This window comes from Pholcus phalangioides, unplaced genomic scaffold (assembly GCF_987345545.1).
Source record: "Pholcus phalangioides strain wild (caught in Gottingen) unplaced genomic scaffold, Ppha-v1.0 ptg000011l_1, whole genome shotgun sequence".
In the NCBI taxonomy this organism is placed as follows: Eukaryota; Metazoa; Arthropoda; class Arachnida; order Araneae; family Pholcidae; genus Pholcus; species Pholcus phalangioides.
The window spans coordinates 44,318,518-44,345,870 of NW_028301604.1; the positions used below are offsets into that span (position 1 = coordinate 44,318,518).

At 37.2% G+C, this 27,353-nt stretch overlaps 1 protein-coding gene across 3 annotated transcripts in view; it reads right to left on the reverse strand.

Annotated features, from left to right (window-relative positions):
* Positions 1-27,353, reverse strand: part of LOC149080456 (uncharacterized) — a 1,573,269-nt gene that overhangs the window by 942,558 nt on the left and 603,358 nt on the right. For 2 of the 3 annotated variants that reach the window (XM_089239569.1, XM_089239572.1), the window contains exons 22-25: positions 23,525-23,632; positions 20,968-21,012; positions 20,815-20,868; positions 1,431-1,475 (exon numbers count right to left, since the gene is read on the reverse strand). In XM_089239569.1, coding sequence (XP_089095695.1) covers positions 1,431-1,475; positions 20,815-20,868; positions 20,968-21,012; positions 23,525-23,632 — 252 coding nt within the window. The remainder of the gene's footprint in view (positions 1-1,430; positions 1,476-20,814; positions 20,869-20,967; positions 21,013-23,524; positions 23,633-27,353) is intronic. The other variant, XM_089239571.1, reaches the window with a different exon arrangement.

Genomic DNA, 27,353 nt, shown 5'->3' on the forward strand with positions numbered 1-27,353 from the left:
ATTGATTTTTCCCTCCAGCAATCTATTCCCTCCTACTAACTTGCCACAAAACCAAATTTTAATGAGGCCAACTACCCCCTTATGCGAAATATTCTTCGTTCCCACTTCTCCGATTTCTTATCGCTATCCTCCTCCAGCGACATTCATAACTTGTGGGCCACTTTCAAATCGACAATTCTCTATAGTTCCCATTAAGAATGTCTCATCTAAGTACATTTACAACCCATGGATCAATAGAGATATATCGCTTTCAAATACAAATTTTTTATTTATAAATTATTATATTTATATACAAATTATTTTCAAATAACAATCTTCAATTCTACTAATTTGTCTCCATTGCTCTCGCCTTCATCAAAAAATGTATAAGCGAGCGGCCATATTTATTTCCGTAACGAGAACTCAACCAGTGGTTTCCAGGCTACGTTAGCTAACGCTTCGCGTAGCGATGACGATAACGAAGATCGCTAGTGACGCTGTAAGAAAAATCAACTTTTAACGATGGTGAAGCAAATCTATCCTACAATGCACCGCAAACCCCAAACACGTTTGAAACGCGGGCATAACGACATCAGCTTAATAGACTCCCTGCTTGTCTTTTTTCCCCAGAAGGAAAATCGAAGAAAATAAAAAAAAATTGACCATCTTTTTCACCCCGCTTTTAACCCTTTCAGTGGTTTTTAAAATTTTCCTGATCCGCATTATAACTGCCACATTTGAAATTGCGAAATCTTCCCAAACTGCCACGTATTTTAAGAATTTTTTTTCGATTGCGAGCAGGTGTGTGTGTGTAACTGCTTCCTTTTCTCCCACCAGCAAGAAAATTCACTCTTCCTATCGCTTTTTTATTTCCCTCAATATGATATAAAAACACCTGTCCGGACGTGTGCGGCTTTCTATAGAAAGAGAAATACTTTTTTTTGGGGAAAAAAATCTTTCTGTACTATTGACTACTCTGAGTGTATATTTCTTTCTCTTCTTAAATAACTCTGAACAAGAGCTGACTCCGCCCACTGGCAGTTGATTGGTTGGGAGAGTGGAAAACATGTTTTATTGTTAAAACAGCTTCATTGCGTTTTTAGAAGACAAAATATCTCCGGGTGACAAGAAAGAAAGCCGATAGAGTTAGACGAAATATCTCGGGATTGCCGCTGAAAAGATTAGGGATGTGATGAACAGAGAATTCCCCACTCGATAACTTTCTGCAGCAGAAGAATGAGTTTAAATTCCAGTGTGACAAGGTTGTACTGAGATCTCGCTTTCGATGTGTTAATGACTATGTCGGAAAAAAAAATTAAGGACTGATTCTTTTGCAGATATGTCCTTGAAACTAGGCAGATCGATCAGACTTTACGAAGCGTCCCAGCATGATCATTCTACAAAATATATGCTCTCTCAAAAATAATGCGTCTCAAAATATTTGAACTTACTTCAGGGCCAGGTTCTCCTGGTCTTCCGTCTGCGCCAAGTTCTCCCTTCAGAATGAACAAACAAAAACAAATGCTTAAAATATTTTATTAAACTGTGCATCGCCAAATGTATGAGATGAATGTGGCAAAAAATAATATATGAGGTCTGATCAAAAAGTAATTGGACCAACTTCAGTTATCATAAGAAGGTTTATCAATTATAAAATTGACAACGACTATTTTCGAATTTGTCATCCTCGCATGTTATCCATTGGTGTCATCAACTCATCCACTTCTTGAATGTGAACATCAAGTCATTGTGAGGAGCCCTTTCTCAAAACTCGCAACGGAGCTACGACACAGGAAGTACTGGACAGAAACTTTCACTTTCTGATTCCTTTTTCAGTTCGGCAGTCGACTGAACGAAGTCTGGACATAAAACTTGACGTACAGGGACGAAAAGTCTCGTTCCTATATATATGGAAGAAGTACATTCGCACTCTTTTCCCTTTCTTGAGATTTTTCATTTTCTAACCCTGGAGATGATTTTTTTTCTTCTTTTCCTTTACCTCGGGAATAACTTTTTTCTTTTCTAACTGTCTACGGGTTTAACAAGTCAAAATAATGGTATAACATACATAGCGAAGGGAGAGTGCTAGAAGAGGAAGAATAGAATGGAAAACTCGTTTCTTTCATCTTTTTCCCTTTCATTCCCCTATGGGTTAACAAAAATAGTACCACTTCAGTTTCGACTTCAATCAAGTTCTGACACAACATGTGGTGGTTATATCAAAACTTTGGGGTATATCAAAAAATATTTCACAACAAATCTCCAAAATGCCTCTTTCGTCAGTAAGAGATTAGTTAGGTTAAACATTTAATATATAAATGCGAAGCACATAGAAGAACAGAGAAGATATCAGATTTAACACAATGTATGCAGATATATTGCGCCGCGGACACATATGTGTAAAGGGCGTTCTTTCGTGTATTTAATCATTTAGTAAAATTGCTATAATTCGAGAAACACTTCGTTTTTTAACGAAACTTTTTATATTTTACTCTCAAATATATACTCTGAGATTATTTTAGAAAAAGAAACTCGCCATTTTTTTTCGAATAGACAAATATAGAATAGTGAAGTAGAAATGAAAAATTAAAGAAAAATAGACAATTTTTAATTTTACTACGGAAAATTCCGTAGTAAAATTACAGTTCATTTTATTCACAAACATTTTTACACTGCAAAAAATGAAAATAGCAATTAAGACTCTAATAATTCTTCAGAGTATGGTATTGTTCAAAGCATTTTCCTCTGTGAAGCGGTACACCGTAAAATTATCACATGAAACACGTTTCACTCCGCATTTTCTTCTCTGCGCGCACGCGACGTTATCTCTAGATTTTTTTTTCCCCGGTACCAACAATCTTATCTAATACGTATTTTCCCACGTCTTCTAGGGAAGTCATGTTTTGATATCCTTTGCGTAGTAGATGTGGGTTGCCCTGGGTCTTGAGTGCTGGTTTCAAGTAGTGCCTGCCCTCATCTAACGAAACTTGTTGTTTTGGTTTGTAAATGTCACAAATGTTTCCACAAAATAATTGAGTACAGGCCAGAGTTTGGATCATTGATCAGATTCGAAAGTGATGTCTTCATTTTGTTTTGAAATGTCAAGCTTCCCATACTTCCCAAAATCTATCCCTTGACATAGTCTTTGAGAAAAACAGCTCTTCTGTGCAGGGGTCGGTTGAACAGTATTCGTCTCGTCTATCTTTACTTCTTCAACAAACTCGTCTCATGAAAAACAATGGGACTTAAAAATTTCTTCATCTCTGGAATTGTTATATTTTTCCATTTGATACTTTTGCGAGATGCATTTAAGCGATCGATATTTTGATAATGATATCTGTTTGATTCAGTGACTAAATATGTAAAAAATTCGTCGCCAATAAATAACTTTGCCATATCAACTGTGGATTCAGAAACATCAGTCACATTAATCCCAGACACAAAAACTCTTCAACAACTGGAGAATTGTCAATCGATGACCATTCTTCTTCTTCATTCAGAACTGGTAGAAATAGTTCTACGAATGAACGTTCGAGGACGTGGAATAACGCCTTCATTGTCGCTCTCTTCGCTATCTTGGCTTTCAATATCACTATCACACGAAAATTCCGATAACGCATCAGCACATATTTCTTGATCACTATCTTCGTCATAGTGGCTCATTTAATCAATGTAGTTATAAATAATAAAATAAATAAGTGAATAGTAAAAAAACTCAGTAAGAAAGAGACCCCACAAAGTACACAGAATAACACCAAAAACTTTTGTTAAAAAAAATAAGTGTATAAGTAATTTAAGTAATTTTTTGAACATTAAAATTCAAGGTAATAAACAAGCCAGACACATATAAAGTCACGTTTGAATACCAGCAACTACTGAAGTAAATTAACCCTTGTGTCGAAATTTGCGTATTTAAAGATATGGGGTTTTTTTTTTCTTATAACTTCGTTTATACCGCTATATTCGATCGTCGTCGCGTTGTCTCAATCCTGATCTATTGTTCCGGAAATGTTTTTACCTGTGTAGTGTGTGTACTATCTATGTAGAAGCGATACAAACAACATGCGCAATTACAATGACCCGTATTTATACGACAACCGCTCTAAACCGCAAGTCTACTAAATACGTACTGTTACGGATCCGCACCAGAGTTGCCAGATTGCCGGTTTTCCTGCCAAATTGGAATGGTTTAAAAACGGTTCGACGGGAAATTTTTGCCTTTCGCGGGTGAAGGATTCTTTTTGGGTGGTTTCTCCGAAATTGTGTTCATGGCGAATTTCTCCCTATTTTTCTTTCTTTTCCTTCACTTATGAGCAAAGAATTTTTTCTTTTCACTTCAGTCTTCACATCATGTGGTGTTTTATTCCTGATAAGGGGAAGGGGAGGGGGGCATCTCACCCAACAAAGGAAAGTCAGAACTTTCAACCACAATACCTTCGCTCTTTTCTCCTCCCCTCCCCTAAAACACAGTGTCTATACAGGGCCGTATTTATGTTTTTGCCGCCTGTGGGCTATACAAATTTTGCCGCCCCCCATTTTGGTGGAAGGGGGCAAAACAAACAAAAACAAAAAAGTGGTACGGTATATAGTTGTGCCTAAATTTTACTTTTCTGTCCTGTATTCGTATCCGAGATACTTTCTGCGTACTTGGTTATAGTCTAGCAACACAATCACAATAATGCACAGTACATAATATCTTTAACCGTACGTCTTAAAGTGTAATTTGGAATGATGAAATACTTTTCAAAATTGTTTCGGGGACCGATTAAAATTCTAGACGAAGCCCGCTAGTGGTTTGTGCACTCTTGTCATTTGAATGTGTGGTGATGCTAGTGCTGGAGGATGTCTCGTTATTTTGAAAACATACTGAGTCACGACTCCTTTTCTTTTTTAAGTAATTTAATAGAAGAAATAGAAGAGAGAGAGATTTTTACAACATGTTCTGTCGACAGTTGGAGCCAGACTGAACTCAATACAAGAAGACACTAGATAATGACTAGCTAGTGAGTGGCATAAAAAACATAATAAAAATATAAAAATTGCGCAAGACAAGCAGCGCCACAGTACTCCCCCGCGAGTCTGTAGGACGCCATATGGGACAATGCAAAAAAAAAAAAAATGGCAATATAGTTACGGCAACTAATATAGCATTGACATGTGCAAAAAAAAATTTGTTCGAAAAATTCAAAAAATACGCAATACGAAATTTTTTCCAAAAGCAATGAAATATTGATATGCACAATTAATAGTCGAGCAAAAAATAAATTACAAATGGTAAAAAAATTAGTAAACTTACATATATGCAAAAACGATTACTAGAATAGATACTAGACATATATATATATATATATACTCATGTCCATAAATTAAGGATAATGCCAGCTCCGGCAAATAAAGGTTCAGAAACAAAACAAACTTTACTTATTCATAAAGCCCATTTATTAAACAAAAGATAAAGAACAAAAACGATGGTGTATGTATGATACCATTCATAAAAACTACGATTTTTGCTCCCTGGAGCAATTGTAAAAAATATCTTCTTTACAAAAACTTACTATTACATGGTTGGTATGATGGTTAATACATTGTATGTCTCCCATGCGATGAAATACAGTCCGTACAACGCCTAGGCATGCTGAGTATCAAATTATCGATCTGATCTCGGGGAAGATCACTCCACTCAGCAAGCAATGCTCTCCGAAGTTCCGGTACACATGTAGGAGGTGGCTGACGGGCTGCAACTCGTCAGCCAAGCATGTCCCACACATGCTCTATCGGATTCAAGTCAGGTGAGAATGCTGGCCATTCCATACGGGTTATATCCTCAGATTCAAGGCATTCGTTTACGATGTTTGTTCGGTGAGGACGGGCGTTGTCATCCATAAACACAAATTCTGCGCCCATGGCACCCCTAAACAAACGTACATGTTGTTCCAGAATGATGTCCCGATAAATTTGGGCTTTCGTGGTTCCGGTTTGAACATGCAGATCTGTTCTGGAACCCAGTATAATTCCACCCCAAACGAGCAATGCTGCACCACCGTAACGGTGTCGTTCAATGATGTTGTCTTGGTGGTAACGGGTACCTGGCATTCTCCATATGGAAGTCCGACGTGAATCAGAGTGCAAGCTAAACCTGGACTCGTCGGAAAACATCACACAAGCCCACTGTGACGATGTCCACATTGCATGTTCTCTACTCCAGGCTAATCACTGCCGACAGTGAGTTTCCGTGAGCGGAACACATCTGACAGGCCTGCGAGCATATGTACCAATATCTCCCAAACGTCTGTACACGGTTTGCCTTGAAACTGTGGTACCCGTAGCTGCAGATAGCTGACGAGACAGGTCGGATGCTGTGCTCCGTCTGCTTCTTTTGGCAGTTACTGCCAAATACCGGTCTTCATTCGGCGTTGTAACTCGGGGGCGACCTGTAATGTAACGTCTACTGACATTTCCGTTATCTTGGAATCGTTGCCAAAGCCTAGAGATGACACTTTGGGCAATTGCAAGTTCCTCGGATACTTCCATCTGAGTGCGGCCGATAATTCTGCCACGTAAAAAATCATCCACATGCGTCCTCTGTGTCATAACTATTCGCTTATGGCACTGAGCGCCTTACAGAACTCTTGTGAACAATTTTACTTCTTTGCCACCATTCCTTATATAACCCCCTCTTACACTCTCGTCATTGTGACGTACTATCGGCATCATCTGGTGGTTTCCTGAAACTTGCATATCATTCTTGCAGATGTGTGTGATAATTCTACAGGTGAAATGTTTACTTTACATTTCGATTTCCGTGTGATTCTGAATTATCCTTAATTTATGGACATGAGTGTATAAGAAAATTGAAAAATGAAAATTTTTTGCGAAACGTAATATTAAATTTCAAATTTCAAAAAATGTTGCAAAAAACAATAATATCATTCATAAGAATAATATCAAAGAATTCGCATACGAACCGTACGCCTTGATCGAGTTACATAAGGCTGTTTCGGTTCTGTGAACGGTGATTGCTCATTAAAAGTGCTATCAAGCAAAAATCTGGTTTCAATCTATCTATTGAAATCTTCGTTAGTTTGCCTTTCATGTTCACTGTATATACTTTTGGAGAACTTTAATCACTTCATATGGCCCCAAATATGGTTGTTGAAGGGGCTTTCGTACGGTGTCCAGCCGCACGAACACATGGAAAGAAACAGCAAGCTCTTTATAAACGAAAACGTTGTGAGTCCCATGCCTTGAAGTTTGGATCGGACGTAAAGTGTTTATGTGATCTCGTAGAGCCCGTAGAAATTCCGGCTGTGTTGGCTGAGGATCGGAACTACGGAATAATTCACCAGGTAGGCGCAATGGTGATCCGTAAACCATCTCAGCAGCAGAAGTGTAGATCTCCGGTTTGATGCTGGCTCAGATGGATAGAAGTATGGTAGGTAACACTTCCGTCCAACGTTCCGTGGCATGGCACCGTATGGCACCTTTGAGCTGCCGTTGGAACTTTTCAACGATGCCATTGGAGGCCGGATGATACGCTGTCGTGCGTGTTTTCTGAGTTCCAAGAAAACGAACGAATGTGCGAAACAAATCACTTTCGAATTGTCTCCCTTGATCGGTGGTAATCGATTCCGGAACTCCGAATCTGCTAATCCAGCCAGAGTAGAATGTCTCTACGACAGTTTCTGCGTTTTGGTTTTCCATCGGGAAAGCCTCTACCCACCTGGTGTATCGATCCACACAGGTAAGGCAGTAGGTGAAACCCCGAGAAGGAGGAAGAGGACCAACAATGTCGATGTCAATGTGCGAGAATCTGCATTGAGGCAAAGGGTATGCACCGATGGAAGATCGAGTGTGACGATGCACTTTTGAGCGTTGACACTCGATGCACGCCCTGGTCCATCGTGTGACAGCCTTGCGAATTGAACTCCACACAAATCGTTGACGAATAAGGTCCACAGTTTATTTAACACCTGGATGGGCGAGGTTATGAAGAACCGTAAACACGGTATATCTGTGTTTTTCTGGTACGTAGGGACGGATAATTCCAGTGGAAAAGTCACAAAAAAGTTCTGTATCCTGAGGACCGAATTTTATAGGTTTTATATCAAGCACCCCACTTGGTTGTCGGAGGGCCGCTAATTCGGCGTCTGTACTCTGTAAAGTAGCAATAGCTGCATAATCAATCGAGTCAGGTAAATTAATTTCGAGCAATCTGGAAAAAGCATCCGCTACAATATTTCGCTCACCCTGTATGTAACGAATGTTTGTAGAAAATTGGGATATATATTCTAAATGACGACGTTGTCTGGGAGAGCTGGAAAGCTGGTATCTTTGTGAAAAACATAAGCTAGAGGGCTATGATCACTGTAGATCGTAAATGGTCTGCCTTCTAACACGTGTCTGAAATGTTTAATAGAACTATAAACCGCAAGCAACTCGCAATCATAAGTACTATAACTCTTTTCAGTTGTCGTTAACTTTCGAGAAAAAAATGAGAGTGGTTCGACGACTCCATCGGAAGTTAGTTGTAAAACAGCTCCGAGAGCGAAATCCGATGCGTCGACTGTCAACGAAAGATGAGCATCGTGTTTAGGATGAGCCAAAAGCGTGGCGTTGGTAATAGCATGTTTACAAGTTTCGAAAGCAGCAATAGTTTCCCCCGACCAAGCGATGAGAGATTTATCTTTTTTCTTCTTTCCTTTGCACAAATCGTGTAAGGGAGCCTCTGGTCAGATGCTGCGTTTTTTAAGAAACGGTGGTAAAAGTTGAGAAGGGCTAGAAATCTTCGAAGTTCATCAACCGTTTTTGGTTGCGGATAATTACGAAGAATGTCAACTTTTTCTGGAAAAGGAGAAATGCCGTTGCTGTTAACCAAAAATCCTAAGAACTCTATCTCAGATTTCCCAAATATGCATTTATCAGGATTAAGAATTATACCAAAACTGTTTAAACGTTCAAAAACTAATTCTAGATCTTTAAGATGTTCTTCTTCTGTTGTTGATGCAACTAGTAGGTCATCCAAATAGGCATAACAGTTAGCCGCATTAGACAATCCAAAACACATATATAAGTACTCATAAAGTCTGAATGGGGTAATAATGGCAGTTTTTTCAACAGACTCAGGATATAAAGGTATCTGATGATAAGCCTTAACCAAGTCCAATTTAGAAAAAATATTTTTTCCCTGCAGACCGTAACTGAAATCATGAACATGTGGTATAGGATATCTGTCTGGACACGTTATAGAATTAAGTTTTCTGTAATCCCCACATAAACGGTATTCTTCATTACGTTTAGGAACAATGTGCATCGGGCTTGCCCATGAACTTTTTGAAGGTCTCAGTATGCCCTGATCCATTAGTGTTTGAACTTCACGCTTTGCAATAGCAAGTTTCTCTGAAGAAAGTCTGCGGGCTTTGGTAAAGACAGGAGAATCTTTAGTAGTAATGCAATGCGTAACGCAGTGTTTTTTAGATGTAGCCCCAAGCATAGAAGGATTCGTTAGATTAGGAAATTTAGATAAAATTTTCAAGTAGGGCGAATCTCCACAAATGGTCTTTAAGCCTAATGTAGTGCAACTGGCCTTGCTACATTTGATTGAAAGGGAAGTCAAACTGTCAATCAAACGAGACTTTTTTACGTCAACTAATAGACCATAATGTTCTAAGAAATCAGCACCTAATATCGGGCGATTAACATCAGCTATAACGAAGGACCATCTAAACAGTCTGCGTAACCCTAAATCCACTGATAAAGATTTGCAACCATACGTAGAAATTTTAGTATCATTAGCTGCGTATAGCGAAAAGTTTGTATCTGCTGCTTTATGTACCTGTGTATCTCGTGGGAAAACCGAAATGCTAGCGTCTGTGTCCACTAAACAACCAGTACCGGATTTTCGATCATGAAAGAAAGGTGAACTAAACGCCGGCCATCACCTGCTGTCACCAAAACAGATGGGCCAGTTAGTTTTCCGACCAATCACAGGATTTAATGCATTTTGATGCTTTTCGACCGAATTTCAAATGGTACCAACAATAAGGTTTACGTTTGGGTGTACCATCACCACTAGACCTCTCTCTAGACCGAGAATTTGAACGAGCTCTTCCCTTCTTGCTAAAATTTTTTTCTTTATAGCGGAATAGGCGGTCAACAGCAGTGGTCGAAATTTGATTTTGAAGTGATTGCAAGCTGATGGTTTCAATACGGCTGACCTCAGAAATAGTCGGTGTGTGGCCAGTGAGTTCGGAAATTTTATCTGTCATTTCTGCTAAATCCGGCAATTTATCCTTACTAACAGAAAGTATCTGCTGTGTATGGATAGGCAAACGTTGTAACCAAAGGGTTTTTTTTTTTTTAAATTTAAACGAACAAACGACAAATTACAATGTACAAATATATAATACAATATACAAATACAAACATATGTTACACGACACAAAACACACACATATATAATACATACACTATGTAGCCCCAAGGGACTAAGAAGTCCTTCCATCAGGCCTATATGATTTTTATTTCAAGATTTCCCCTCAGCAACAGCTCTTTCCTTGATTAGATGTATTCTAGTTTACAATTAATATGCATTGGTTCAATAACTTATTTCAAAGTACTGTATTAATATCTGTGTTTTTGATCAAAATAAAGACATTGTAATCTGTATTTTTATTACTATTTGTGTAATTACTAGAGAAGATGAAGTTCATTATTTTCGGTGCGGTGTAACAAAAACTTTTTTGAATATGATGTTTTGTTACTTTTAGGCACTTGATAGATATTTTTATACCTATTCGAGGTTCTATTTTCATTTCTTACTAACCATTCTTCGTTTTGATGATAAATTTATAAATTCTGTACATGTAGTTCTGTCTTAGTGTCAATATGTGGCACTGTATGTTTTTGTTTTCTATTGGAACATTTATTAATTCTCTTAATTTATTGTAAAGATTGTCTAGATTGCGCATGTTTTCATAATATGATCCTCCCCAGACACGTATTCCGTTATTTATATTTGAATAAACCCACGCATATAGAAGATATCTTTCAAGAAGTTATTATCAACTATGTATTTAAGTTTATAAATGACTCCTAAATACATTCTGAGTTTTTTTTATCATTTTTTCACTATGTATGTTCCATTTTAGGTTATCTTGTAGAACTATTCCTAAGTATTCATAATTGAACACTCAACCTATTTCTTCACAATTGCATACTGATATAGTTTGAGATTGGCAGTGAGTGTGTAATTTTACGTGGATTTCTGTACTGTCATTTACATTTCTTGTTTTCGTGCACATAAATTTAGTTTTTGTGTATTTATTTTTAATTCGTGTTTAATTAGCCAGTGATATATTTTTGTTAGGTCCTTCTCTGTTGTTTTAATCAAATTATCTGTTTCTGCATCCTCAACATATAAAACTGCGTCATCTGCAAAAGATATAATGCTACTATTTAGATTTAGTTTACTCACTTCATTTATGTAAATTAAAAATAGTATCGGCCCTAAGACCGACCCCTGTGGGACGCCTTTTTTAACTTCTTGAAAATTGCTCTAATTTTTTTCTCTATTATGACTGCTTGTCTTCTAGTGCAGTAGTATGATTTAAACCATTCCAAGATATTTCCTCTTATACCGGCTGTATATAATTTCTCTGTTAAAATGTTTAGATCCACATAATCAAATGCTCGTTTTAGGTCCAAAAAAACTATTATTGAATATTTATTTTTATTTATTCCATTGTTTATCAAGATCGTTAATTTTAGAATTGCCATTTCTGTATTTTTGTTTTTATGGAATCCATATTGATTGGTTGCAAAGAATTTTTGATGATTCATGAAATTGAGCAGTTGGTATTTTTCATACATTTTTCTAAACTTTTTAAAAAAATCGGGAGAATTGAGATAGGTCTATAGTTGTTAGTATCATTGGAATCTCCAGTTTTAAATATAGGATGTACGAGGGAATTTTTTAGTTCAGAATAAAATGCTCCATTTGTTATTGAGGAATCCACTAAATCCTTTAATACATCTATATGGTAATGAGAGATCATTTTCATCATTTTAGGTGTAATTCGACTTCATTTTAAGCACTTCATCTGAAATTTTTTTGCCAGCTAATGTATGCATCTCATGCAACAACTGAGAAGGTCGCTTATCCCCAAGAGTGAGCTCTTGGAATAGAACTCGTAAGCGGGAAGTTTCCGACAGTGAAAACTGTTGACAAATGCGTGTTTTTAACTGGTTGTAAGAATCATCTGTAACAGGAGCTCTGATCAAATCACTAACATATGACAACACTTCGACATCGAGAGCTGTCACAACACAGTGAAATTGCGTTTTAGGATCAGTAATTCCGGCTATTTTAAAGTTCGATTCAATCAGAAGAAACCAAAGATCGACATCGGATTTCCAAATCGAAGGCGCGCGAAAAGAAATACGTGAAAGTTCTAATTCAGAAGACATACCTGTTTCTTCGGTAGCGTTCGGCATATCCAAAAAAAGTTCAGCACAATCTAGGAAGAGAATTGAGGAGATGCCACCTCAATCAGTCAGCAAACGCACCACACACGGGGGGAAAAAAAGATGCAGCAAGTCACATTACGAAGTGAGAAAGAGTACTTGTTTTCGTCTGCGCGTTCGTGGCTATCAAGCATCTGTTCTATACGGGTCACCAGTACTGTGGTGATGCTAGTGCTGGTGGATGTCTCGTTATTTTGGAAACATACTGAGTCATGACTCCTTTTCTTTTTTTAAGTTATTTAATAGAAGAAATAGAAGAGAGAGAGAGATTTTTACAACATGTTCTGTCGACAGTTGGAGCCAGACTGAACTCAATACAAGAAGACACTAGATAATGCCTAGCTAGCGAGTGGCATAAAAAACATAATAAAAATATAAAAATTGCGCAAGACAAGCAGCGCCACAAATGCTTGCATTACTTGAATATACAGAGTATCACAAAATCCCATGACGGTTTTCAAAATAGGAATAGCAGGAAAACTGTGACAAATATTAAAGTCTTTCTTTTGGAATGTAAATGTGCGAAGTCAGGAATTTTAACTACGTCATTCATGGACAACCCGTGCCCAAAAACCGAATTAAAAAGTTGCTGCCCTGTCTCTTCTGATGACAACGAAGAAATTTCTTATTTACAAGTGAAATATTCACAGATATATCTGAATTCAAAAATCGGAGAAAAGTTGAAAATGAAGCGTTGTCTGTTAGTTTTTTTGCTGGATATTTTCCCCAACTTTCCTCCGATTTTCGAAATTCAAATATCTTAGTAAATACTTAGAAACAATGAAATTTATATTAATTAAACTTGTTTTTCTTCCTCCCAGTTTTGTTCTTTTCCCTATGCTACTTTTATATTGAAAGTTACATAATAAAAGAAATATATAATAATAGTATAGATCAGCGGTTTTCAACCTTTCTTGACCCACGGAGACCTTTCTGGTATATAATTTCTATGGCTGAGCCCCGTAGGCCTATTTTTTATTTATTCATCAAAGTTACTGATCCATTTTTATTATTCAGAAATATTAATAATTATTTTTTTCAAACTTACCTGAGAATTCACACCGGTTGAGAACCACTGTTATAGATTATGTAAAAAATTCTTTAAAAAGTTAATTTAGTATTTAAAATGTTAGAATAGGCTACATATTTTATAGATTTTCTCTTATTCTACCGAAATCAATTTTTGCGAAAAATTATTTACATGGTATTCACAAAAATGACCCACGTTAAAGATCAGTGACCAAAAAAGCAACACGAAACTTCATGATTTCCAAAACTTGACATGTTCATCAGTTTCCAGACAATTTCCTAAAATTTCAATTCTACGGGTCTGAATAATCAAATTTATTATATTAATTTGATTCTAAATACGAATTAATTTGGGGATTTATTGAGTGGTAATTAATTTTTTTTAGAATTAAATACGAAATGAGCAATAACTAATATATATTTTATTGTGGTCTTTTCTTTCTATATTTCATTGCGTATATTTCTTTATTGCGGTACATGTAGTTTAATACAGTACCAAATTTCTTGGAATAATCACCACATGAACGTATGCGTCGCTGTATTGGAAAAAAGAGAACCATCAATATGTGACATTTTGTTGATGAACTTAACATAAGCATCGCATCCGCCGCACATTTCTGATATAAAATTTATTAAATGCTTATTTTTAATTTCGGAAATACTTGTTAAATGCTCAGTAATGACTGTAAAATACTTGCCAATTTTAAAAATGCTACCCGGTTAATTGACAGTTGAATATCATGTGATTGAATAGGACAATCTCTTGGAAATTGTGTTTTTCAAACGAAACTTCAAATACGCGTCGCATCTCTCTCAGTGTACAGTTCCCAGCTCACCAGAAAATTCCTGAACTCGTACCAACAGCCGGGAGAGACGGTCAGGGAGTTCGCCAATTCTGAGCCCGATCATTTCTTTTCCTCACAACGATGATACTGGCACGAGCAGGGAATTTTTTTCCCCTGAATATTCTGAGGGAAAAATGGACTACTTACTGATGTCACAAGCAGAGTGCGGAGGCCTTCTATCTCTAAGAGGTGCTGGCTAGAATCCCGGACGTTCAAATGTGACTTTGAGGTCGTTACTTTGGAATCGATTTCTAAACATACGATACGATTCATCGTATCGATGATCAACATGTCTGGACGTGATATCTTTGCCGTAAACACCAGTCTCCTTCTATCGGTAATTCGTTAATCTTTTGGCAGAGAGAGAGTAAGGCTTTAGGCCTTACTCTGACAAGTTTGTGCTTGTTTGTGAGTAAGTGAGTGCGTGTGGTGTGAGATAAATATAAAATAAACTTTGTACCCGGAATCCTTTACCATAATTCAGTCCAGTCGTTAGCAATGAATCATATATATATATATATATATATTTTTAATATACGATACGATACGATTTCTGGCGGCGCCTATCTGTTTGCAGATATCTGCCGCCCTCAGAACAGACCCGCGGGGGGTCAGTATGAAGGTTAAATGCAAGGGAGCAATTGTATGTGTTTTTACAAGATATACAGAAGACTGGATGTTGTGAAGATATTTATTATTTGAGATGTTAATTTTTTAAGGAAGGAAAAAACTCATCTCTGCCTCTACCGGGAGTCTAACCCGGGTCCCTCGATTGCCGGACGAGTGCTCTGACCACTAAGCTACAGAGGAGATAGAGATTTTCCTTCGCTAGAGCGTATATATGCCGAACGGAACCGTGCACGAACGGAACCGTGCAATGGACGGTGAAACCGATCAGCTAATAGCTCGTGGACGACGAGCCAACAGAGGGCTATATATATGACATGAATGCCGCTCTCCACTTGTTAATACAAGATATACAGAAGACTGGATGTTATGAAGATATTTATTATTTGAGATGTTAAAAAAAAAAAAAAAAATTAACATCTCAAATAATAAATATCTTCACAACATCCAGTCTTCTGTATATCTTGTATTAACAAGTGGAGAGCGACATTCATGTCATGTATGTGTTTTGCGAAATGCGTGTATGTTGGTAAAAAGCCCGTAATTTAGTCTCTGTTAATTAAATAATTAACCAAGAATTTTTAAATCTCAACATGTCTGGACGTACGTGTTAGTAATATTACTTATTAACATTTTCGGCAGGAAAAGTGAACTGCTTCTGTGACGTCATCTTGTTTGCGCCATGGTCTCACCTCATTGGTCGGCTGAGTACCTAGGTTGGGATTGGCTGAAAATAGCAAAATACATGAAATACAATTTATTAATTCAAAAATTAGTTAGAAGGTGAAGAAAAATAGAGGAATAGAATTAGTAATTTTAAAAAAGGTCGGAGGGGACAGAAGAAGAGATTTTTTATTTTATTTTTCCAAGTCATTCCTGATATTTCAGAATCACTTTAATCAGAAATCACTTTAATTTTTTTTTTTTTTTTTTAATCTTGATTTTTTAGAAAATATTTTAGGAACGATGGGTAAAGGAAATGAAGAAAAAGAAAGATTTTGCAAACACTAATGTTTGCTTTTTAAAATGGAGCTCATCTCTGCTCCTGAGGTTCTCGCCAGTTATTTCACGAGAATATTTCCAGCCTCTTTCAGAAATTTCTGTAATACCGCTCGTTTGTCTTTCTTCGATCTTTGCTGGACAATATCTTGCATGCATGACTTAGCGAACTCGAACATGTCGTAAGTCGAGTTGAGGCTAGCTGCAGATTCAGAGTCCGAAGATGTCGATGACGACGACGACTCTTCTTCTTGCGTCGTAAAATCGAACTCGTGAATTTCATCACTTTCCTCATGCTCGACGGTAGTGGCAATTGCGACGCCGTCATCACTCGCGGAAGGCTCCGGGGTTAAAATTTTTTTAATGTCTGAGCTGAGCTGAATAGAGCTTGATTTGGCGGTTCCGTAAATACTGTATAGTGGCACCCTGCCCTGACCTATCTCACGGTAAACCTCTACAGGAATTACTACTTTACTCGGCACTGTTTAATTTCGAAAGTCAAAAATATCGTTTCAAATGAAACCATGGCTCCAGAAGCGAATGCAGAGAAGGGACAAAGACGGCCCTTGCTCTTCCTCGGGTGATCAGAAATAGATGATTTACAAAATTCGAAGAAAAATATCTATAACATTTTAATTAAATTCTTTTATCTTGAAATGCCAATTTTTTAACGTTAGCAACGCACGCAAGATTTTCCGTAAGATATTCCCTGTATCCCCCCCCCCTTGGCCTCCACAAGCTGCAGCAGGACTCCCAGACCAGACTTTTCATGGGCCACTGCAAAGAGAATTTGTTGTAAGGTGAAAAACTGGGCTCCTGGGCTGAAGCAAAGCCTCCTAGATATTACTCTCTAGAAGGCTCTGGAGTCTCTCTAGGAGTCTTTGGTTGGAGCCCTGTCAGCCCCGAATTCGGATGAGTAATGATTCTCTTCACTCCCTAAGTAAATTTAAGTAATCAACTAAATTGCATGCCATTGCGATTCAGTTCTGAGCATCTGTCAGACCAGACATGTCCCGGGCTCTGTCTCTTCAGGGATATACGCCCTTTGACTGTGTGGGCCATGCTGGGAAGTTCTGAGCAAGGACGTTTTAACAAATATTTTTCTCGCGTAATACAAGCGAAAAGACTAACTACTGTGCTGACGCAGTGCTTGTTCCAAAAAATAGGAAGTTTAGTTTTTATTTTGCACTAAACACAGTATTTACATTTGGGGGAAGGGGGTAGGCACGAAAAATCCAGGTCTGGGATTCAGTGAAAGAAGCAAACCTGGAGCGGCTTGATACCAAGGTGTGGGATCCCAGCATCAAGGGTGGCTCATGACTGACTAAACTGTCATGACTAAACTGTCAATAGTGTGAGACGTAGTTTTGGCTCTCTTCTGACGTATAAGTTGTAAAATGACCCTGAGAACCCGCCGCTGTATTTTTGAGATAGATAAAATGCTTAAAAAAATTATTTCTCTCCTACGAATCATTTACAGTTTGAATTTTATTGATACATAGGTGCTGGAACCTAGTGGCTGAGACCATTTCAGCTCCTTCCCCCAAATAAACTTCGTGGGGAGAGGGAGGGCCGAGTGCCAACAATAATTAATGAATATAAAATGCAACGCAACGTTTGCCCCTTCCCCAGTGCACGGGCTCAGGACCGGACGATTGGCAACTTCCACCTTCCTTAATGTTTTCTTCATGTTGGTGTCTCTGACTGACAAAATATTTTTTCTGAGTTTTTCTGCTAGAATTCTTCTCTTTTCTTTTATTTAGCACCAAGCCGCCCCTGCCCAGCATGAAACCTTTTGCTATCTATTAATATAAAGTTTTTTACATAAAGAATTTTGATTAACAGATGTGCCTATGATCGAGGCTACCACTCGTCCACGGAGTTATTGGTGAAAAAGGCGAATATTGTGAGCCATATCTACTGTTTTTCAATTATTTTCACACTGATTTTCCACAAACCTTTTTTTTTTAAATAAATTTTAAAAAATGTTCTCATTTTTATTCACTTCAAGATGGTCAATCACGTGACCCACGTGACCCAGAAACGCGACAGAACACCCCCTCCATCCCACAATAATACTATATCATTAGTATCACATCGTTCACCCGCAATTTGCTGCAATTAGCGATTTTAAAGGCCCATGTAAATTATTTGACATGTTATTTTATGTAACAAAAAGGTGCATTAATACAAAACCGGCATTTTTTTTGTCACCCCCTCAGAGCTGGTACCCGGTGCGGGCCGCACCCACCGCACCCGCCTTCCTACGCCAGTGACGTGAGGATCACTTTCTCAAAAGAATAAAAGTACATGACAAGTATGTGAGGTGAATATTCTTATTTATAGTTATAATTATCGTAATATAAATTATGAGTTGAAAAATAATTTCAATCAAGAATAAAAATTCAACTAGGCTTTGTAGAAAATTCGTGAAAAACCACAACATTCTTACAAGAAAGTCGGGACAGCCAAAATAACGTGAAAATACGTAAATGCATTTGGTCACTACACAACCTTTGCTAAGTTTGATCCGTATTTTTCTTCAGTTTTCAATGTCCCGAATTGTTTTTCTTCAAAATCTCCCGTATTTTCTTCTAAACTCACTGGAATTTGAAATCTTGACTGAAATCGCGGAGGAAGATCATTTTCATTTCTTACAAATGAAACTGTAAGAAATGAAACAAATAATAATAAATATTAAAATACGATTAATTAAGATTGTAAACATAAATTTTTTTTTTCATGTCACATATTTGTGACATTTTTTATTTTTAATAACAAAGCAAGACTTTTTTTGAAATAACAACATAACATTTATTTCGTGAAATACATTTTTATTTACTGCAATTTATTGTAGTACTTCTTCCTACATACTCATCTCTCTCGGTGGTTTTTCATAAATTTTAACCATGATTAGCAATTTTTTTCCACATTTGACAATTTTTTCTGAGAGACAGAAGATAGGCATTTTTTCTTTTATTTAGGATCTCTATTTCTCGTATTTTCCCCGATAAAATATGGTCAACCTACTTACATCAATTTTTTTCCGTGACCAACACACCGCTGTCACTTTTACTTGAATAGATGAGTTATCTCGCACGCTTTATATATTATATTTATTTTGCTCATAAATCTTTAGATAAAAATTTCGTTTACTTCAGGAGAAAATATCATTGCATAATCCGCATTTTCAAATTCCATTCATCAATGATGAAATATTAAGAAATGGGAAAGGTTTTGGTCACATTTTTGTTAGATTATTTTCGATTATTTTACTCACATCGTATCCACCTATGAATCTTTGAAAAATTATTTCTTTTTACAATCTTTTAAATATATATTTCTATTTTTAATCTTTTCAGAAAAAGAAAATGCTGCACATATACCACGCACAGTGGCGTATCATACACACTATGAATTTCCTACGCTTTTTTAACCTATAATCCGCAAATTATAATCAATACCATCAATAAGTACTATTGCTCAGAAAGATCTGTTTAATCGATGCCTAATTTTACAAAGAAAGTTTTTTTTTTCCAGGAGACGAATGTTTCTGTATTTGAAGTTATAGACTAGAACAAATACAGTACATGGGCCTACTGTAGTAAGTCAATACGATATTTGTCTGAAATTCTGTACGAAATTACATTTTGTGGGGGATATAATCATATAATAGAATGTTCATAATAACTCAGACTTTTTATTGGGCATCCTTTGTGATTTGGTATAATAACGGAAAGGTATGCAAGGTAATGACACACGACAATGATATTATTGTATCACAGCAGACACGTTAAATTCTGTGGCACCTGAATAGGAGACGGTGACAACCGGATGCAAGCTTGTTCAAATAAAGTGTTTAGATAGAAAGGTTGCGATGATTTTCCTAGGAGAAATAATTCTTTTTTTATCTGCCGGCGAAAATGTCTTTACGAAAAAGGTCAGGAGAAGTAAGGCTCTTTCGATTGTTAAAAAAATGTGGAGTGCTGGGTATATATCACTTTAAATAGGTTTATTCGAACAGCTTTATTGTGAACTAGAAAAATGAGAATCCAATTATTGGTCATTCCTTTCCTAATACCTGTATATCCCTTGAGCTTTTCTTTCTCATGACCAACATAAGTATCTCAACTGGAACACAAATACATTATTCTAACAGAACACAATGAAATGCTTATTACTCTTTTCCAAGGCTGTACTTGAATTGCATAATTTTATTACAGTTCTTCATTGATGAATTTCGTTAGCAATGAAGCATAAATGTAGTTAATTGTCACACTTCGGCAGTGTTTGTCATGTTATTAATGAATTCAACAATTCATTAACAACATGAAAAGTTCCAGATTCTTCCTATATCGGGTGTATTTTGGTTAGAAGATATTTCCGGTATATATTTTTTATAAGAAATTTCCACAGATTATAATCCATAGTGTGTTCAGTATTACACCTTACCATGTTATGTAAAATTAAATCAACGCTATAAATACAGATATCCTTACATAAATAACATTTCTCAGCCACCTCGTTGGGCATTTTGCGTGTTGTGGCGTTGTATTTGTATAAAACAGTATTTGATAGAATTTGATTAATGGCGTGAATAATAAAACTCAACCATAGGTGAAACATACTCGCGCTGCGTAATTGCCAAGTTCCAAAATGTTCTTAATTCTCTCAACTGACCTTAATTCTCCTCTGATTACAGTACAGTAATTGCCCAGTAATGCCCGGAGTTTGTAAAAATTCTAACACATCATATTCAATGAATTTATGCCATACTGAAATTGATTTTTGTCATGCTCGGTATAATACTTACTCTATCTCCAAGTGGACCATCTCTTCCTGGTGATCCAGGTTTACCCGCTAAACCCTAAAATGCACGAGAATATGGTGTATATCTTTACGGAGACTGATTTGAAACAAAGTAGATAACTTAGTATAACCGCAATTTTGTATATGTGAAACTTACCCTTAAACCTTCAAGTCCTTGTAACCCCGGTCTCCCGGCTTCCCCCTGTAATACGTTAAAATAATTTATATGTATAACAAAATGCATGTAAAAAACAGTTAAAATAACAAAAAAGAAAATTTCGATTTATTGTTAGACCCAGCAAACTACAGTCGGACCCGCTTATAACGAAGTAAAAAAACGGTGAATTTGTTCGTTATACGCGAACTTCGTTATATTCGTACTGATTTGGAAAATAGTACGATTATGCAAAATCAAACATAATTTACAAGCACATTTCCATTTTATAATAAAGTAAGTACTATAAAAATCGATTTTTATAAAAATTGATTCTTTATATTTATAAACAATTTAAATTTGATTGTAATTTTACATAATTGAATATGTGAACAAAAATATGTTAATCGTTACTAGTTTATTTGTCCTTGATATGATTTTGGAAGTTGAATGCTTTGTGTTAAAAACATATTTGCCTAATAAGCATGTGACGTCTTTACTTTTAGTAGTGTCCTGGTCAGTAGAACATACGTATAGTACGAAAGCCTGGATAACCAAGCGAAGATCGAGATGTAGTTCGGAAAGAAAATTCACATTCCTCTGTGGGTAATCGAACCACCAATCTCTCACTGTCTGGGCGAGTGTTCTAACCAGTGAACTACAGAGGACAGACGTTTTCATTCCTTAGAGCATATGTATGAATGCTGAACGGGACTGCGCATGGACAGCCTCCTAGCTCACCTAATAGCTCTTACGACGTTAGCCCCAGATGGTGACATAAAGGGAAACGATGTCAATCTCCGCTGTTCATACGAAGTACGAAAGCCTGGATAACCAACCATCTCTCTATGTCGTACACTCGCCCGGACAGTGGGAGATTGGTGGTTCGATTCCCTACAGAGGAATGTGAATTTTCTTTCCAAACTACATCTCGATCTTCGCTTGATTATCCAGGCTTTCGTACTTCGTATGAACAGCGAAGAGTGACATCGTTTCTCTATACGTATAGTATTCCTTCTCACTTTTTTTCGAACAATGCAAGAGCTGCCTCCGTATATTGCTCCGTATATATAATTGCTCCGCAATTACGCAGCACATATTACACCTTACCATGTTAAGTAAAATTAAGTCAACGCTATAAACACAGATATCCTTACATAAAACAGTATTTGATGGAATTTGATTAAAGGCGTGAATAATAAAACTTAACCATGGGCGAAACATACTCGCGCTGCGTAATTGCCAAGTTCCAATGTTCCAAATGTTCTTATACAAATACAACGCCAGAATAGGCAAAATTCCCAACGAGGTGGCTGAGAAAAAGATGCCCATAACAAATATGGATGTCATATATTTCAAAAATACAGCAACCCAATTAAAAGCACAATCACAAAAATTATAAACAATATATACACATGATAAAATATTATACAATGCCCATAAAGAATACTTATGGTTGTCTTATTCTAAGTATGGATAGCTTCTCGATTTACCCCAATGTTTATCGTATTTCTTTTTAAACGTGTCCATTGTGTTACAATTTACTACCTCCGGGGGTAAGCTATTCCATTTATTAACAACCCTAATAGAGAAAAATTCCCTGCGACACCATAACCTCACATTGTCCTTTAGCAATCGATACTGGTGCCCCCCTTGTAAAAGCAGTCGATTGGCGGTGTACTAAAACTTCATGGTCCATCCTATCCATCCCGTTGAAAATTTTGAACACTTCGATCATATCTCCTCGACACCTGCGTTCATCCAATGTAACCATATTCAAAAAAAAAAATTAAGTCTCTCTTCATAACTCAACAGAAGTCCAAGCCGATAACTCAAGCTGGTCAGTCGCGTTGTCTGTTGGCTCTCAGCACCGAGAATGGTTATTGTTGTGTTTGTGTGCTTTTTGTGTGCCCATCTGCGTGTGTTTTGTGAAGAGGAAGGGCACCGTGGATAGCCCTGACTCTTGTTTGTCTCATACTAATTTTCCTAGTGAAACATAGTGATTGTTGTGATTTTTGACTTTATGATCGGGTTAACACGGGCGCCGGAATATGTGAGTACTTTTAGATTTCAGAGTCAATAACTTTAATTTTTCAATGATTTTCTTTTTCATTTTTTCACTGCACTGTTGTCGGCCAGACTGTTTCGTATATTTTAAACTTTTTTTTATAAAAATAAAAAACAGTTTTTCGTTTTAAAATCTCTTTCTTGTGGTCTTTACGCATCTTGAAGTCCCCGGCGAAGAACCCGAGAGATCCGCGCGACGGAACAATATATAAACTATTAATCTCCCAAGTTGTTGAAATTTTATGATATTGATATTCTTCATTATCTTGAGGCATGTACTTCCATTTATTAATCTAAATATTATAAATTATGTTTTCCAACAATATTGTTTTATAACCATAAGTTATGGTAAACTCGAAACACAGCTGGTATGTAAAATTTTTAATCACAATTTCCTAATGAGGTGCATGTTACTTTTATTGTGGCGTATTCATTGCAAGAAAATTAAATATTTGTAAAAGATAATACACTTCTAATAAAAAATTTTTGTTACCTGATTTCCTTTTGATCCTTGCAATCCCTCTTCTCCAACTTCACCTTGAGTTCCTCCAAGTCCTATTGATCCGTCAGGCCCAGAAAATCCTCTTTGACCAGAAGTACCCTGGAATTTCGTTTGGATTTACATAAAACAAAATATCAGTTATTTGTGATTAATAGAGCTGGGAAGTTAAGGCACTAAAAATCATCAAAATAGGTAGGCAAAAAGGCACTAAAAGTGCTTAAAATAGGGACTAAAAATGAATATTTATAATTAATCGAAGAATGGAAAAATTCCTAAAGGCGCCAAGTTATTGAGGGTCCGAAAACCGGCTAAAAATTGGTTGTACTTACTACGTCTCTTGTTTCAATTATAGTTTTATTTGGAATATTAATTAATTTATGATAAATTTATTCCATGTCAAAAATAAAGTGTTTGTGGTAACTCACAATTCGGTCAATTCCGGGGCTACTGGTATCAGATGCGGGGCCGTAGAGAAAATGATCATGGGGGGCCCTTTCGAATATTCTCGTTTATCTTGTATGATTTGGAACATTCATCTTAATTTTGTTAGTTGAAATACAGTTTTTTGTCGTTTTGTATTGCTACATATGCGGGACTCCTTCAATCGCGGGGCTCAAGAGAGATGTGTACATACCTGTCATACGCCTCTGGAGGCGTGCGACAGGTATGAAATTATGATTTCTCTGATCAATACAATCGAATACTGGATGTGTATCTGAAATGAATAGCCATGGTTGTTTGCAATGAATAGCCATGGTTGTTTGCAATGAATAGTCATGGTTGTTCGCAATGAATAGCCATGGTTGTTTGCAATGAATAGCCATGGTTGTTTGCAATGAATAGCCATGGTTGTTTGCAATGAATAGCCATGGTTGTTTGCAATGAATAGCCATGGTTGTTTGCAATGAATTTATGGTATAAAAAGATATGAAATCAAAACAACATGGGCTCCAGGGTCACAGCCCTCTCAGCTACTTTCCTTGCCCGTGTGAGTCATCAAAACAAATGATGACCTCTTGGTCAGTCAACGATCAGCTATACATATACAATGTAGTCCAATGCGTGAGCAAGACGTGTTACGTCTGCTCACTGTCCTGGGAGAGAGAAACACATTTCTAGAATTTTCCGCATCTTTTCTCATACACGGGCTGCATTCGTCTAAAACAAAAAAAATTATTGTCTAATACAATCCGGTGAAAGTAAAGTTAATGCATGGTGGTAGCAAGTTTTCTATATCTCAGGCACATACCCCTACTACCGTTTCAATGGGACTGGAAGGGGTAGGAGCTTACTGATATTAATTAATACAGTGTTAAAGATTTTAAAAACAGCAGTTCTTTTGAATGCTCAAAATGTCCAATTTGTACAAAATATGACCACTGAAATTCACGAACAAACTTAAAACAATGCTTCTGGTGCACCCCTGTCCTACCCCTAAGGGTATACAGGTTAAGTTCTGTAGATATGACGCCACCATCCCACTCAGTACAAATTGACAGGGTAAGACGGAAATAATTCTCGAATCGAGAGCCAGGTTTTAGGGGGTGCCATCTCTCTAAATGTCCGTCGTGTGGTCTTTGCTATATATATATATATATATATATATATATAGATACAGATCTATAGCCTTCAATCGCAGGGCATAGCGCTACATAACGGCAGTGCAAAGCTGAAGCCCCACCCTACACGTAAGGGCGAAATACCCAACAGTAGGGGTGTGCACGAACAAATTTTATTAAAACTTACACATATTTTTGGTGTGAGAATATGTAGCTCTTTGGTATTTTGAATATTCCATATCATCCGATTCCGTATTTATAGAAATCATGCTCATTGCAATAGCGTGAAGAAAAGTGAACAAGATTTCATGGATTGAATGTTCTTATGATTGATGAAAATATCATAAATATTATATACTTAGCACATTTCATTTTCTCTTTTTCACTGGGCGCAGTAGCCCAGGTCGATACGATACTCACCTAAAGTACCAAAGTATGTTAAGAGGTGTCGCGAAATCTATACCCGATTCATCTTTGTCAGAAACTTTCCTGACTCGGAGGTACAAGAAAAACGGTGAAAATATGACACGGAAACGATTGCTACGCCAGAGAGTCCCACACTGAGGAGTTAGCGCACCAACCTTTCGGTAAGTATAAAAAATAAAATGTTGAAAGCTGCGGTTCCAAATCTGCAATAAATTGTCGGTCCTGCTCTAATTATCCTTTGTGTGTAGAAAATGACCGTGGTGCGGCAAAAATAATCAAATAATCCTTTTCACTAAATGGAATACAATTAAAGATTCCTTCTGGTTGCAAAACGTTTAAAAAGTTGGAATACACGTTAAATATTTCATGGTAACAGGAAGGAATTTTATAGTGAGTGAGAGAGAGAGAGAGAGAGAGAGAGAGAGAGAGAGAGAGAGAGAGAGACTTTTTAAAGGCGTAGACTGCATCAGTGGAGTGAAATGACTGATTAAGAACGAAAGAAATAACCTATTACATATATACCACGGGCAGTCGAATAGTCTTTACTTGTTAACTAGGAGAAGGCCCTTTAATTGCCTCTCATTATGAGGACTTGAAGGAATCGACTAGAAGTAGACGCTTAAAGTCCGATCCGCATCTTCTCGTGTTGCAGCCTGTAAGTAGCCATGTTTAATACGTGGCGAACGGACTCGGATGGGCTTCCTCCAACCCGCACTGGCCAGCGTGGAAGATTATGGACAAAAACCCTCTAAAAAAGGAATATGAACTCTGTCAATAAACTAAGGTCCTCAGTCCCAGCAGTCTGAGTGTCCCTGGTTACGGCAGCAACCAGCAAGACATGAAGACAGAGGGTGCTAAGAATCTCTGGGTTGGACCAGGCTGCCATAAAATGATGACCTTGGCCACGTATAACGGACGATCTCTTTCTTCAGAAAATCGTTTGCAGGAGTTGGAAAGAATAAATTGGGGCATCTTAGGCATCTGTGAAATATGAAGAAAAAGGGAGGAGAAAATCGAACTTGCCAGTGGACATGTATTTTACTACAGGGGAACAGATAATGAAAGAACCAGTGGAGTAGGATTTCTCATTCATAAAAAGTGGAAAGATCACATAGTTGAGTTAGATAGTACATCTGATAGAATTGCAAAGCTGGTTATGCAAACATCAAGCAGATACCGGATACAGATTATACAAATCTATGCACCAACAACAAGCTATTCTGAGGAAGAAGTAGAAGACTTTTATGAAGAACTAGACGAGCTGCATAGTATATATTGATACGAACTATCGACGATAGATGGCGCGATTCGTTCGATGGCTCTCAGAAATATCAAAATCGGTTGATACCGGTCTCGGTTTGGCGGAAATGACTGATTGGTGGAGAACTGGCAGGGCATGTAGAGAAAAATCTAGAAAGTCCCGCCCCTCCAAACAGTGATTCAACGCCCCTCCAGGTAGTCCGTATGGTGGCACCGTCGACTAGGAAACTGTAAAATAGAATTTTGTGGAATGTTCTTTTTCTCGAGGTTTCTCCGGGGTTATAAATAGTGCGGCGCTCACAAGATGGCAGGCTCAGAGAGACTCGAATAGAGAGATTCGTTGAACAGTCAGTTGTGTTTAAACTTTACGAGAAAGTTGTTAGCTCTCTGGTTAGCTTGTAAATACGTGTAAATTTCTGTTCTGTAAATAAATCTGTGTTTGTCCGTCGAACCGCTTCTTGTTTTGCAATCTCGAAGTCTTGTGGAAAATTATCCGGAACAATATAAAGGAAATCATCATATCAAGCTAGTAATGGGTGACTTGAATGCCAGAATTGGAGAGAGAAGAGATGGCG